The sequence below is a fragment of the Notolepis coatsorum genome (genome assembly GCF_963971535.1).
Source record: "Notolepis coatsorum genome assembly, chromosome: 6".
NCBI classification, from domain to species: domain Eukaryota; kingdom Metazoa; phylum Chordata; class Actinopteri; order Aulopiformes; family Paralepididae; genus Notolepis; species Notolepis coatsorum.
Window position 1 is genome coordinate 142,008,170 of NC_140170.1, and position 15,092 is coordinate 142,023,261.

General features: G+C 43.0%; 2 protein-coding genes across 6 annotated transcripts in view; both read left to right on the plus strand.

Moving 5' to 3' along the window:
- Positions 1-8,503, plus strand: part of cxxc1b (CXXC finger protein 1b) — a 60,961-nt gene extending 52,458 nt beyond the window's left edge. For both annotated transcript variants that reach the window (XM_084317679.1, XM_084317680.1), the window contains exons 13-14: positions 7,764-7,916; positions 8,088-8,503. In XM_084317679.1, coding sequence (XP_084173805.1) covers positions 7,764-7,916; positions 8,088-8,234 — 300 coding nt within the window. In that variant the 3' untranslated portion in view covers positions 8,235-8,503. The remainder of the gene's footprint in view (positions 1-7,763; positions 7,917-8,087) is intronic.
- A 787-nt stretch (positions 8,504-9,290) lies between these two features.
- LOC311231163 (uncharacterized protein) overlaps positions 9,291-15,092 on the plus strand; it is a 38,748-nt gene continuing 32,946 nt past the window's right edge. For all 4 annotated transcript variants that reach the window (XM_084317673.1, XM_084317674.1, XM_084317676.1 and 1 more), the window contains exons 1-4: positions 9,291-9,419; positions 10,279-11,425; positions 12,285-12,425; positions 14,852-14,984. In XM_084317673.1, the coding sequence (XP_084173799.1) occupies positions 10,491-11,425; positions 12,285-12,425; positions 14,852-14,984 (1,209 nt within the window). In that variant the 5' untranslated portion in view covers positions 9,291-9,419; positions 10,279-10,490. The remainder of the gene's footprint in view (positions 9,420-10,278; positions 11,426-12,284; positions 12,426-14,851; positions 14,985-15,092) is intronic.

The window sequence follows — 15,092 nt, forward strand, 5'->3', positions numbered from 1 at the left end:
AACCTCTACACCTCCCAGTTTTCACATAAACGGTGTTCCACTCAAAACAGTGGATAATTTCACCTACCTCGGCTCCACTCTGTCCTCATGCTGCTCCCTTGACGCGGAGATACACACACGTATCAATAAAGCGGCATCATCCTTTGGACGCTTACGCAGCAGGGTTTTTGAAAACCGAAACCTGAAGATCAGCACCAAGGTTGCCGGTTACAACGCAGTATGTCTCTCCACTCTGCTCTATGGAGCAGAATCCTGGACCCCATACCGCCGGCACATCACCAACCTGGACGCTTTCCACATCCGTTGCCTCCAAAGGATCCTCGGCCTGACCTGGGAAGATTGAGTCCCCCACACAGACATCCTCAACAACACCAACTCAATCTGTATGGCCGCAGCTGTGGCCAAAAAACATCTTCGTTGGATAGGGCACACCATACGTATGCCTGACCACCGCCTGCCCCGCCAAGTCCTCTATGGCCAACTGAGAGGAGCAAAGCGGGCTGCTGGAGGCCAAAAGAGACGCTTTAAGGACTACACCAGGGACCTCCTAAAGTGTGCAAACATCACGCAGCTTGAAACTCTGGCACTCGACAGATCAGCCTGGCAAGTCACTTGTGCCACTGCAGTTTCCCAAATACACCAAAACGAACCAAGACCGAAGATCGGAGAGGCGCACGCAACGACACCAGCGGGCGGCTGGCATCCCCCAGGTATCTGGCTTCCCTTGCACCATCTGTGGACGGGTGTGCGGCTCAAGGATCGGACTCAACGCCCACGAGAAGTGGCACCAGCGGCATCCTCACTAAACCCCCTCACCCCATCCCTGGAGCAAGCGTCATCATCGAACATGATGGACAGCTAAGAGTGTGTGTGTGTGTGTGTGTGTGCGAGCGTGTGTGTGTGCGAGTAAGCATATCTTGTATGTCACAAATGTAACAGTACTGTGTACCTGTATGTCATGTATGTCATAAATGTCATGATATATATCTGTATGTTGCGTATGTCATAAATGTCATTATGAATTGAAAATGGGGGACCCTGATGTAAACAAAAGTCTTTCTCTGGTCTGCATCCCCTTAACAATTGTGTGTATTGAGCCGTACTGTATTGTACCCATTCTGCAATCTGTTAACCTGTTAAGCTGTTAATGCTTTTCTTTATCATAAATCGATCAATAGAGACCGTATTAGATCCCCATGTTGGGTATCATTGGAAAGCCACACTCATTGGCTACAAACAACCCTGTCAAAATTTTTTCGAGATCGCCAAATGATTGACGGAGCGAGAGCCCCGGGAGTCGGGGGTGGTAATGTGTACTTTGGCGCCCGCCTCGCATATCGGCATGTAACTTCGAGAACCGCTGAACGGATTTTGTCACCTGAAAGGGCAATCGACAGGCAACAAATAGAAGTAGCCTCCAGCTGCAGCCGTGGAGATTGTTCCAGATTGAGCAACTTCCGCCCGGTCCCACGACATTTCTCCCGGGACAGGACAATGTGCGCTGATTGGCGGAAAGTACGGAAGTATCTCGAAGTACGTCTGACGTATCTCGAATTACGTCTGACGTTTCTCTACGTTAGCGAACGTTAATTGAACGTTGTATTCATAAGATAAGATAAATTCAGCAGCATGGGGAGGGGGGAGGGGAGGTACAGGTAGTAGAAGACATAGAGGTACAGGTCACATAATTATAGTACAGTGGAGAAGTAAAAATAGAATAAAAAGGCAGTGTAAACAATATACAATATTATTAACTCTAATAATAACACGCCTCGCGGGCTCATTATAATACAAGAGCCGTGGGTCTGCATTGTATAGAGCGGATCCCCCGGCCGTATTCAAGCGCTGGAGCGCTTTGCGATGGATCAAAATTAGATAGGAATCAAATGTATTGTCATCATACAGCACCTATAGCTATATAATGGAATAGACTGTATTAATATAGTAGTAATAATAGTAGTTGGCTAGTTGCGCGCTTCTGGCCACCTCCCGCAGTGCGCGCATACACACATACTGTATACAGTACGTGCAAAATTAGTTGTCAAGAGCCAATCGCACAGGTTGCCTCATCTCATCTGGCTCTGCAAATAGATCTAGAGTCTGAATATCATATATAGCCTGCTGATGATCTCTCTCGAGTCAAATCCATTCTGAGAACGGAATGCAGTGCCCGCAACGCGGGTCTTGATTGATTGATTGATTGAAAATTGTATTAACAGATTGCAGAATGGGTACAATACAGTACAGCTCAATACACACAATTGTTAAGGGATGCAGACCAGAGAAAGACTTTCATCTTGTTTACATCAGGGTCCCCCATTTTCAATTCATCATAACATATGACATACACGACATACAGATAGACAGTACTGCTACATCTATACATTTATGACATACCAGATTTGCAAATACAGTATTGTTTGTGATACAAAAAGAGTCCAGAAAAGAGAGTATATACATTTGACGTAGAAACTGTACATTGGAGGAGGTTGGGTAGGTGGGGGGGGGGGGCTGTACATTGGAGGTGGTTGGGGGGGGGGGGGGGGGGGTCGGGTAGGAGGGGTGGGTGGGTGTGGGACACTGTACAACTGTACAAGCAAAACTGTACATTGGAATATTGACAACCATACTTGGTCATTTACTGTACATTGGAGGGGGTTGTGTTACAACACAGGAGCAGAGTATAAACAACAGTACAGGAATGAGAAACAGTCTAAATGGGTTTTAACATTTTATTTCATGCGGATATGATCTGTAATACCTGATCGGTACAATATCTACTAACCTGATCAATACAAGCCCCCCCCCCCCCCCCCCCTCTCGTCAGCGCAGACGTACTTGCTTTTGATTTTGACGTTCATTTTGACGTTCAACGTCAGACGTACTTCGAGATACTTCCGTACTTTCCGCCAATCAGCGCACATTGTCCTGTCCCGGGAGAAATGTTGTGGGACCGGGCGGAAGTTGCTCTATTAATCTGGAACAGTCTCCACGGCTGCAGCTGGACCCTATTGACAAATAGGGCTTTAATTCTATCTATATATTGTATTAAAAGAATGCACACCCGAGCCGCTAGAGGTCGGCAAAGTGGCACGTTGCGAATCGTCCTCAAGATGGCCCACATGTTAACCCTTTCTCTGCCACGCTTATATCCATCCTTGTAGCCAGTCTGCCAGCTCTATTTGTCTATGGAGATGTTCACCTACTTTGCAGGGCTATAACTTTTTAAATTGTATTGCTAAATTGACATTACTATGGCCCATTCAACATCGATTAGCTATCGTTCAGGGTGTAGGAACGTTTTACTTTTTCATTCACACATTCATACAAAAATACGGTCTAGAGTATAAATATGTTTTTATCGTTTTCTGCAGTATTTCATAGAACGTGAGTTATAGCCATTTATGCATATATTAGATCATCAAATGCAGTTTGATAGCGATTGACGCCAGATATATAATGCAATGGCCGACGTTAAATGTTTCATGTAGTATGGGTGATATATTGATCATAGCAGTTTGTATGGATAATAATAATCAAAAACGCTGAAACTCACCGCAGCTTCCTCGTAGCGATGGGGGATGATACTGGAGCAAAAAGATCGCTATTATGGGATGTTGATCTAGGCGAACCATTTCCGGGTTGTATAATACTATATACCTCCAAATAATGTTGTTTATCGAGTTATGGCAACGGATCGATTATCCAGTGCGTCCAGATGGAGTCCCGCGAGCGATAGCGAGTGGCCGGAGGGAATAGGGAGACACACCGGCGTCACAATTATCAACATCCGGTTGTAACTCGCCGATCGGCCACCAGGTGGCGGTGTTGAAGCGTTGGAGAGTTGAGCGGAGTCCTACAGCACCAGTCAATGATCCGTGGGTGAAATATGAATACCATGACAGAAATTTGAAATATTTATCTCAAAGATGCTGTAAAACGTCATTGGCAGATTACGCATGACGAGGAATGACGTCTTAACACGTCATTGACGATTAAAGGGTTAAGAGGTTAATGTTGTGTTTTTTTTTCAAATGTATCCGAGAGTAAAGACCTTAAGCCTATCAAAACAGAAAAGTGTATATTTTCATTTTTACAGATGTTTTATACGATTTACCGAAAATAAGAATTTATCGGAAAAATGCTAATTATATCTTATCGTAAAACCGTGAGGAAATGACTAAATCCTGGTTTAACACTACCATTGGAAAGAGGAGCCTTTTCCCTATCCATAGATGTATGATTTGGCCATAATAAGGTCAAGGTCAAGGTCAAATATGAATTTATAATTCAAATGGGTTATAATTTATTACTGTATCTACAAATTTTCCATTTATTCCTTTGCTTAGATTTTTTTTGTACACTTGATCTCAAGAAGGTGCTGAATGAGCTCAGTGAGCGAAATCTCTTGCGGCACAATTTTAACATGGTGTTATTCACCGGCACAGATGCAAAATAAAATCATAATTTATATATATATTTTTTTTTTACAATTTAATCAAGCCTAGTAACAAACACAATATTTCTGACACTGGGAATACATACCCCCAGGTGTTAGACCTACAGTATAATACTGGCAGCTGGTAAAAACGGAGCGTCCTCTCGTCACTTTTAAACTATCAGCTGATTTTATTCAACTAAAACTGTAAAATGCAATTCATAAATTGTTCAAATTAATTGAATTCAGCTCAATTCGATTTCAAACGGCACAGTATTTTTTATTATGTATAGGTTACTAATAATTATTTAATAAATATAATTTAACCCCAATCCCAGTTTTTACAGTATAACAAAACCAAAAACGATCGGTATCGGCAGTGTATCGGCCGATATGGCTCGTAGACGATCGGTGATCAGTATCGGTGGCAAAAAACATGATCGTGGCATCCCTAGTTGGCAACAGTAGGGAAATTAGCTTAGAGTCTTCCCCGGGAGAGGTGTTTTTGGCCAACAGCTAGACTTGCTGGTCCGTATCCACTTCTATTAATTTGTGCTAAGCTAGGCTAGCTTGTTTCCCCCACGTGTTCCTTTAACCCTCTAAAGCAGGGGTGGGCAATTATTTTTCCCAGGGGGCCGAATGAGCAACTGAAAATATGTTGGAGGGCCGGGCCAAAATTCCAAACTCAATTATGCATAATATACATTTTATTTTTATATAAAAAGCAGTAAATGGCATTGTTTTGACCCCTGGTAAGAGTGTATGTTATTATTTGGCAATTAAAAGGTGGGGTTAGCTTTCAAAAATATCATTTATTCAAATAGAATTTAGAAACATTAATAACAAAGGGCATTTTGAGTTTCATATACTATTGAAACAAGGATTTTCTTAGCTTTCTAAAGACATCACATCATATTATAGCCAAAATAAACAAGACATGTCACTGAACTGTGTAAAGAAAAGTGTCCCAGTTTTGTAGCCTTTTTTACTTTACATGCCTATATTAAACATAAATTTAATGTTTTCAGAACTGTGCAAAAAAAAGAAATAAAAATATCAAGTGTCCCATTTCACTTGTTATATTTCCACATTCAGTGTGAGAAATCCAGTCTCTGTTGAGCTTTAACAAGTCCATCAAAGTCAGGTTGCATGTCTGAGGTGGAGATGCGAAGCACAGCTGCCAGATGTTCATCAGTGAGAGAGGATCTGTACCTGGACTTGGTAAACGTCATGACTGAGAATGTCTGTTCACATATGTAGGTGGATCCAAAGAGAACCAACATCTTCTGAGCATGTCTCCTCATGTTTGGAAAGTTCTCCTCCTTGAGAGCAGAGTAGAACTCTAGCAGTGATGCTGACTTAAAGTGCTCTTTCAGTAGTGAATCAGACTGCAGGTCAATGAGTTCAAGCTGAACAACTATCAACACTGCAGGTAAAGGGAGAGGAAACCAGCTGCATTTCATCCTCAACCTTTTTGAAATCTTGAAAACGCCTTGAAAATTCATCATGCAGTGCTCCCAACATGGATGAGTACCTGTGTCTGTGATCAGCTGATGGTTTGACTTCTTTCAGGGTTTTCATGTGTTTGAGATTGTTGCTGCCTAGTTGCCTTGAAATTAATTGCAACTTTGTCATGAAGGCTTTCACATGGCTATGCATTTCATGAGCAAAAATGCCCTTGCCCTGCAGTTGTGTGTTCAGTAGGGATGGGTACCGTTCACATTTGAACCGATACGTTACCGGTACCTGTGAATCGATACCGGTACCCAACGGTACCTTTTTTCTGTACTTTAGTCTCTAAAAATGTAATCTACCTACCTCAGTTGTGAAAAAAAAATCCAAACTTCAAATAACCACACTTTCGACCGTTTTCGGCTTGCCCCGACTGCTTTGTTGTTGAATCAAGTCAAATCCTAGGTAAGAGTATATTGTGCGTGTGAACGTTGACATGAAAGTAAAAAAAAATATTATTATAATTGCCTACATAGACAAAGGTTCGCCTGGACATAGTGTTGTATTTTTGCCATTTCTGAGCTTATTCTTTGAATCAGTATCAAGTGTTATACCTTTTATGATTCATGGGAACCTACCCTTTATTTCTGGTGCAGTGTAAAGTCACCATCATACATTACCTTTATGTGAGCATACAATATGACATGAAAAGAAAATGCCCACTGAAAAAAGCTTTTGTTTTGTTGAATAATTTTTTCAACATGAGAAGTTCTAGTTAGGTGTTTTGTGCAAATGCATCTTTTCCTCAGTGAGCGACAGCCATTTATTTGGATATTGTTCAGGGTGTTTTTTAGCAGACAATGTGAAAATATATACATTTTGGTGTTGCCTTCATATTTGTACCAATATCTCCCTGCAATATCTTCTGTGCACTGCCAGTCAGCCTGTGGGTGACGGAGAGAAGAGAATCCCCCTATTCAGATGCAATTTAAAGCAAAGCTTTAGATGAACTTCTCCGCTCACATCGCAGCGACAACCAGAACTTGCAGATTCCTCCTGAGCAACGTCGGAAGGATCCGCCCCTTCCTGACAAAAGAAGCCACCCAACTCCTTGTCCAATCAACAGTCATCTCCCGTCTCGACTACTGCAACGCACTGCTTGCTGGCCTTCCGACCACTGCCACCAAGCCTCTTCAACTCATTCAGAACTGATCTCAAACCTACTGAAATCAGCCCATGTCACCCCACTTCTCAGGGACCTGCACTGGTTCCCCATTGCAGCGCGAATCCACTTCAAGGTCCTCGACCTGGCATATCATGCAGCGAAGGGAACTAACTACACCACCTCAAGACCCCTACGCTCTGCATCTTCTGGCCACCTCAGAGCTACTCCTATCCGATCTCCGGGAGGGTCATCAAAGAGAAGTTGCCTATTCTCGATCCTTGCCCCACAATGGTGGAACAAACTTCCCACCACAGTTAGGACAGCCGAAACTCGTCCAATCTTTTGCTGTCGACTAAAGACGCACTTCTTCAATCATTATCTAAACAAAATAAAATACACTCTAACCTTACTGTCATGCATGCATGTCCTAATATACTAACCTGTAGCACTCAACACTTTGATGAACATTATTTGTTACTCAGCTGATAGAGTTGTACCCTTCCTGCTGTCTTGTTGTACAAAACTTGTAAGTCTCTTTGGATAAAAGCGTCAGCTAAATGACAATGTAAATGTAGTCATAATGTTGCCATGTTTGTTTAAAATGTGATAGTATGTAGTCATAATGTTGCCATGTTCCTTTAAAGTGTGATATCATATAGTATGCTGTGGGCTGCTACTCATGCCATCTTTTCTGGTCTTGACGTTCAGATCCCGACAGACGAGGTTTGCGGCTGTCCTCTGGTCCGGAACGTGTTTGACCTGACAGGAGACTACTGCAGGATCGCCAAACGGAAGTGTAACAAGCATTACAACTGGGAGAAGCTGAGGAGAGCTGAGGTGGACTTGGAGCGAGTCAGGGTTGTAAGTAATCAATCAATTCTGTAGAGGGCAGAACATTGGAATCTGTGACTTGGGAATGGAGTGGCTGGAGTTGGGATTTAATTTGTGGAACTGTAATAATCAACTTTTAATGTATAGACTGAATTGAGCTGTTACTCTTTGTTAACCTTGTGGTGTTGTTTTTTTCCACAGTGGTACAAACTGGATGAGCTCTTTGAGCAGGAGCGCAACGTCAGGACTGCTATGACCAACAGGGCCGGTCTGCTTGCTTTGATGTTACACCAGACTATTCAGCATGACCCTACGACAACCGATCTCCGTAGCAACAAGGATAGATAGTGTGCATTCTATTCTGTACCTTTGTGCATAATTGTACATAATGTGATTTGAGTGATGTAAGATTTGAGTGTAGATTATACCCCCCCCTCATTTAAATTAAAACAGATTTTTGGTAACTGGATTATGGTGGTGTATTTTGAACTTTCTGAATGGTAAATTGGATATTTTTCATGCGTGTGGTAGAAGATAAGCTATTGCTTAATGAACTTTTCACTGTCTTGTTTTTTATGATTACTGTAAATAAAAACCATATGGTGAGAGTTGATCCATCTCCTTGTGTGCCATGAATGTGGTTTCCTGCCTAGTTGCTTAATTTGATTAATTGTAATAATCATTAGGTCATCATTAAGTCGATCAAGACTGTTGTCCATCTGTCATTTTTATGCTGCTTTCCATGCTGAGTGAACTATTTACAGAAATAACTTATTTACAGATTTGTCAACTAATTGATCAGTTGAACAGAAAAGAAAGAAATGCATGATTTCAGCTCTTGATGTTTTTTTAGTTGGTGTAAATCCCCCCATTGCTAAATTTATGGTTACATTTAAATGCACTTAGTGCCCTCTGTTGGCAGAATCTGAATCTTCAGCGCTACATTATGTCCAATCTAATTAATGCAGCCTAGTTAGTTGTTTATACCAGTAGTTCTCTCAGACTGTTGGGTCCCCAGCGAAATTAAGAATGGTTTGATTTCCCTATAATTTCATCGTAAGCAACACGATGTATGAAGTGATGTATGTCTATTTTAGTCATGGATTTCATACACTTTCTGTAATAAAATGTATCTAAAGGCAAAATATCAGATGGGGGAACCTGAGATCAGATGGGTGTCTGGTGCTGGTCTAATTTGTCCGTTTAGGGATCCTTGACGTGAAAATGTTTGAGAACCACTGGTTTATACAATGATAACTTTCAGCATTATTTACGCATCAAACAATACTCTTCTAGGCATTCCCAGTTTAAATGTATATTCAATAGCGCCTTTATTTTGAAGGCTAAACATTCCAACAGGATAAACCCGTCTTTCCGCCGGAACTAGTTAGCGTAAACCTAGCTAGCTAGCTAAGCTATGCTGAAGACAGGTAGCTAGCTATTAGCTACAACGTTAGCAAGACAGCAGAAGGCTGCGTGTTTTTGGGGGGGAAGAAAGTGTCAACAAATTCCGCAAACATTTCAGGTTTGAAGGTAACGTGTTTTTATTCATCATGGTTGCTCGCTAATCCGTTTCACGCAGAACGTGCGTAACGCTAAGAGCACAGCTAACGGCTCATGTTATCCAGCTCAACTGACGCCAGTATCGTTATGTTCTGTTGTATTTGGCAAACTGAATTCCACGCCAGAGTTCTCAACGCTGCTAGCTCATATCTTCGTGTTGTGAAACGTTATGTTAAAAAACACAATTGTTTTCCACAACGTTAGCGGGTTTAAAGCGAGCGAATGACACGGAACGGGCTCGCTGGCGAAGCGTGACCAATCGCGAGCTGGGCAGCTACCGTGTTGTTAATGTTACCAGACCAGAGAGAGCAACAAGCCGCAGCTCGCTTTTTTGTTGCGCTAGTTAACAAATACACGATCCAGTTTAAATCAGCTGTGATTCTTGCATCACTAAAATGGAATGCATGTCTGTGTTGTCTGCCCCCCGATAACCGTCCATCCGATCGACTCCACACACTTGTCGGATGAGGAGACCGCAGCCAGTGTGGAGTTGATTGGATATAGGTTCTCGAGCAATCGGCCCATTCCGAACGGCCACTGCACTGGTCCTGGTGAAGTCTGGCGTTGTCGTGGCATATGCCCACACTCATAATATTAAAACACACCCAAGTCAACAATAGGAACAACATGCTCATGCTGTCGGGGATAGACGTTAACGTCACTGACGTTCTTCCAGCTGTCTTAGCTATAGCTAACCAACTGGGCTAACTGTTGGCTACAACAGCTAAAGTTACTATTTATTTTAAATCAACACCAAGCAAACAGCTTTGTAAACAATATCACGCGACTTTAACTCTACAGTATCCCCTCTCTCTCTCTCTCTTACCAGGTTGAAGATTTAGCTGAAGAGTGAACAGAAGCTTAACCCCAGAGGCAGAGTTCAAGCGTGTTGATGTTATAACATTAGTATGTTACAGTCTCTCATGACGATGTAGATGTGCTCCACTTTCATGGAATGGAAGTTCTATCGTAGGAGCGAGCTTTTTTGTGTGTGAAGAAATCGAAATATTTGGAACCCTTGTGGCTTAAACAGGTGGAACAATGAATGAAGGATCAACCGAAATCCCATTGCCTGGCAGAGGGCCAGGGGAAGAAGTGGTGAAGCAAACCACAGAGGAAGAAGTAGTGATGCAAAGCACAGAGAAGAAGAACAATGGATCAGAGAGGATCTCCGAGGTGGTGTCACCAGTAGAAGGCTTGGCACCATCAGTCAGTTTGCATACACAGGAAAACCCCATGTCAGCTCCAGCTGAATCGGGCCCAGGAGAGGCGAACAATGGTGTCAAGGCTCCCAGTGGTGAGCCCCCAGAATCGGGCCTGCAAGAGGTGAACAATGGTGCCAAGGCTCCCAGTGGTGAGCCCCCAGAATCAGGCCCGCAAGAGGTGAACAATGGTGCCAAGGCTCCCAGTGGTGAGCCCCTGGAATCTGACCCACAGGAGGTGAACAATGGCGCCAAGGCTTCCAGTGGTGGGCTCCCGGAATCGGGCCCACGAGAGGTGAACAATGGTGCTAAGGCTCCCAGTGCTGAGCCCCCAGAATCGGGCCCACGAGAGGTGAACAATGGCGCTAAGGCTCCCAGTGCTGAGCCCCCGGAATCGGGCCCACGAGAGGTGAACAATGGCGCTAAGGCTCCCAGTGCTGAGCCCCCGGAATCGGGCCCACGAGAGGTGAACAATGGCGCTAAGGCTCCCAGTGCTGAGCCCCCGGAATCGGGCCCACGAGAGGTGAACAATGGTGCTAAGGCTCCCAGTGCTGAGCCCCCAGAATCGAACAATGGTGCCAAGGCTCCCAGTGGTGAGCCCCCTGTTGACTGGTTTGAGCCCCTTGAGGAGGATGACGATGCACAAAGCTGGGACCTCCCCTTTTCATACTTTAATGGTAAGAAGGATGCAGAGGAAGAGAGCCTGGCAGGAGAGAGTGAGAAGAGTGGGAGTGTGGCCAGCAGTGAGAAGACCCCCGTCAAAAAGTTTTACCAGTATGTTGAATTTTTTTCTTTCTTTCATGTATATGCAGATCTATGCTCATCTAGTGACAATAGAGCAATACAACTTAAAATATTTTTGTCAGTTTAGTGGTGTGGAAAGTTAATTTAAACCCTTTGGTAATATGTAAATAATTAAATGTAGCCTAATATGACACAACCTACCTTTTCAATGTCTGCTCAGCAAAAATAATACAACTTTAGTATTTATTTCAATAAAATTAAAAAAATAACCTAGTTAAACCACCTTTAACAGTAAGGGTAATCCATTTTAATTGGCTATGCCAGTTTCCTCATTGAACTCAATAGGTAGTTAAACTAGAAAAAAACAGACTACAAAATTACCCATAAATCCTGATTCAGAGTAAATAGAGGGTGACCGCTTTTAACAGGGCGTCAGTGGCTCATGAGTTCGAGCAGTCGTCTGGTAAATCAGATGGTTCCCGGTGTTTCCTTGAGCAAGACACTTAACCCCTAACTGCTCCGATGAGCAGGTTGGCACCCTGCATGGTTGCCTCCGCTGTCGGTGTGTGAGTGAATGGGTGAATGTGAGGCATAAGTTGTAAAGCGCTTTTATAAAATTCAGTCCATTTACCATTTAACTAGTTGGCTTGCTAATAAATGATAATAAAACGTATCATTCAACTACCTATTTTGTACTACTCGTCATAAAGCAGCATCCTTTGTCTATATTAGAAGGTACTGAATGATTCATAATTAAGGCCCCAGTAATGCCCCCAAAAGACATGAACCTTTCCTTTTCTTCAGTCAGTAGGCTATTGATTGTGAAGTGTATAATGCGAGTCTGTTCTATTTCCTGTTATTCTTATGATTTTCTCCCTACTATTATGAGGTTGAATGTTCACCGCCGCAAGCGAACACACCCTGACGAGGGATGGGAGGAGTGGCCAGCACTTGGACAGGGATGGAAGAGGAAAGAAGTAATAAGACGTTCTGGTTGCAGTGTCGGCCAGAAGGATGTTTATTACCTCAGGTAAACCCCACAAGTCTCTTCATTAAATCCTACAAGTCTCTCCTCAATGTTCTGGTATATTCAGTAAATCCTACAAGTCTCTCAATGTTCTGGTATCTTCAGTCAATCATAAGTCTCCTCAATGTTCTGGTATCTTCAGTCAACCCTACATGTCTCTCCTCAATGTTCTGGTATCTTCAGTAAATCCTACAAGTCTCTCCTCAATGTTCTGGTATCTTCAGAAAATCATATCAATCAATCAATCAACCAAATGTATTTATATAGCACATTTAAACATGACACTTGTCAACCAAAGTGCTTCACAAAGGATGCTTGGTTCATACACATACAGCTCATTATAGTAATATTCCACAATTATTACATTGATAGTAATAATGGCACACAGTCATAAATTCACCAACATGCGCATTTGTTATACATGCAGGACTCTTTGAGACAGACGTATGCGTATTACCGCTGCCATGTTTGGCGCGGAGCACCCGGGGGGGTGGGGGTTGACGAGACAGCCTTGGCTCCCCCCTCCAGCACGCATACGACTCAATACGAGTTAGCTGCCATCACCAACGTGAGGCGCTGGGCCATACACGTAGGAGGGGGGGTGGGGGGGCCACATGCCACTCTTATCTCCAAGAGGGCCTTCGACTCCAGCAGCTCTCAGTTCGACCTTGGAGTCGTCCAGGAATTTGTTTTGGCTGACTGACTGGCAACATTTCCCCAGTCACGTCGATTTAAATTTGATTTTGAGTAGAGTGAATTATAACTATTGGTTTGAGTGGAGTGAGTTTTAACAACTCCGTCCAAATGACTGAATGCATTAGTCCAAGTGTCCAAGTGTCTTAACACTATGGCGTCCGGAGCCCCGTGGCGATTTAGGCCTCAGAGGACAGCGCATTGTAAACAAACCGATGTACTTTCTAAGAGCTTTATATATCATTTATAGTATTGCTATCTGTCCATTCTCATTGTCACTTGAGTGCATAAACCGTGCCTTCATAATGGCTTAAAGAAAATAAAAATCCATCGGTTGTTTGTCATTTTATAGCGTCGTGAATATAAGGTATATCGCGCTTTTCGTCTAGGCTTTTCTGCAGGAGGCTGCAAAAAAGGCTAAACGTTGGCGCCGTTATATCAAACGCCATTTCTGCTGTATATATACGAATGAAATAAAACAAACTGCGTAGCATCCGGACTATTACAGAGAATCTATGGATGAAATGGGGGCGGCGGGGAACGCCGATCAGTATTATTGATTAGCAATAGAGTGTGCGTTCCGGTAGCAAATGTCAGTAGTCTATCACGTTAGGTTATAAAACAATGTCCAATCCAGCTGTAATTTGGGGTAATATTATCCTACCGTCAGGCCATGTGATCGCCGGCAGCATTTCCTCACCAGTCATCGGATTCTGGTAGATCGATATGCACATTGGCTAATCATAAATCTTTTTCCACGCTGAAAAAAACGTCCGGCAAGCTGATCCAAGATGGAGGGGCTTCGTTTGGAATCAAGGATCTATGATCCGCCCACATGACTGTAAAAGCATTTTTTTTTTTTAAATCCCATCAATGATACTGCAGTGGAGCGATGGCGCCCCTAAGTGGATCTGGCCGGTACTGCATGTTTCGAAAATCAAATATGTGGAAAGATCCTGCTAGTGGATCGGGTACCTAATAAGCGTTATAAATATGGAATAAAACAATAACAACTTGCCACGAGTATATACGTGGCTCTGGTCCACAACGCATGGAATCGAAACACGTATATACTCGTGTCTGGTCCTTAAAGTGTTAATCAGCATATCATATGACACTATCCTCAATGTTCTGGTATCTTCAGTAAATCATACGACACTATCCTCAATGTACGCATCTCTCAATGTTCTGGTATCTTCAGTAAATCATGTGACACTATCCTCAGTGTACGCATCTCTCAATGTTCTGGTATCTTCAGTAAATCATGACACTATCCTCAATTAGGGCTGCACGATTCTTGCTAAAATGTGAATCGCGATTTATCTCTAAGAATTGAGATCACGATTCTCTCGCATGATTCTTATTTTGTCATTTAAAAAAGTAAAGTAAAAAAAAAAATGTTAAAGTAAGAGATCGCATAGGTCTATGAATCGAGATCGCGATTCCCCCCCCCCCCCCCCCCCGATTAATCGTGCAGCCCTATCCTCAATGTACGCATCTCTCAATGTTCTGGTATCTTCAGTAAATCATGACACTATCCTCAATGTTCGCATCTCTCAATGTTCTGGTATCTTCAGTAAACCAAGTCTCTCCTCCATGTTCTGGTATCTTCACTTCATGGGCCAGTAGATATTTTGTCATGAAATTACTTGCCACCACCATAGTCAATATTCACTTGGATGTAATTATAATTTTTTGAGACGGCTATCATATTCTTATTGTTTTCTCCCCTCTAGTCCACATGGCGATCGTCTGAGAAGCAGAGTGGAACTAGCGTCAGTGCTGGAGGGCATTGTGGATTTGTCAATGTTTGAGTACAAGTCTGGGAAATTCAACAATGGTGTCATCTATCCCACGATCAGAAGGAAGGTAATGAAATGTACCACTTCTTAGACCGTGCATTTTGCTTTCATTTAACCTCTTAAGCCCGATCGGCCTGGTACCGGGCCAATATTTATTTCACGTCACAAATAGATC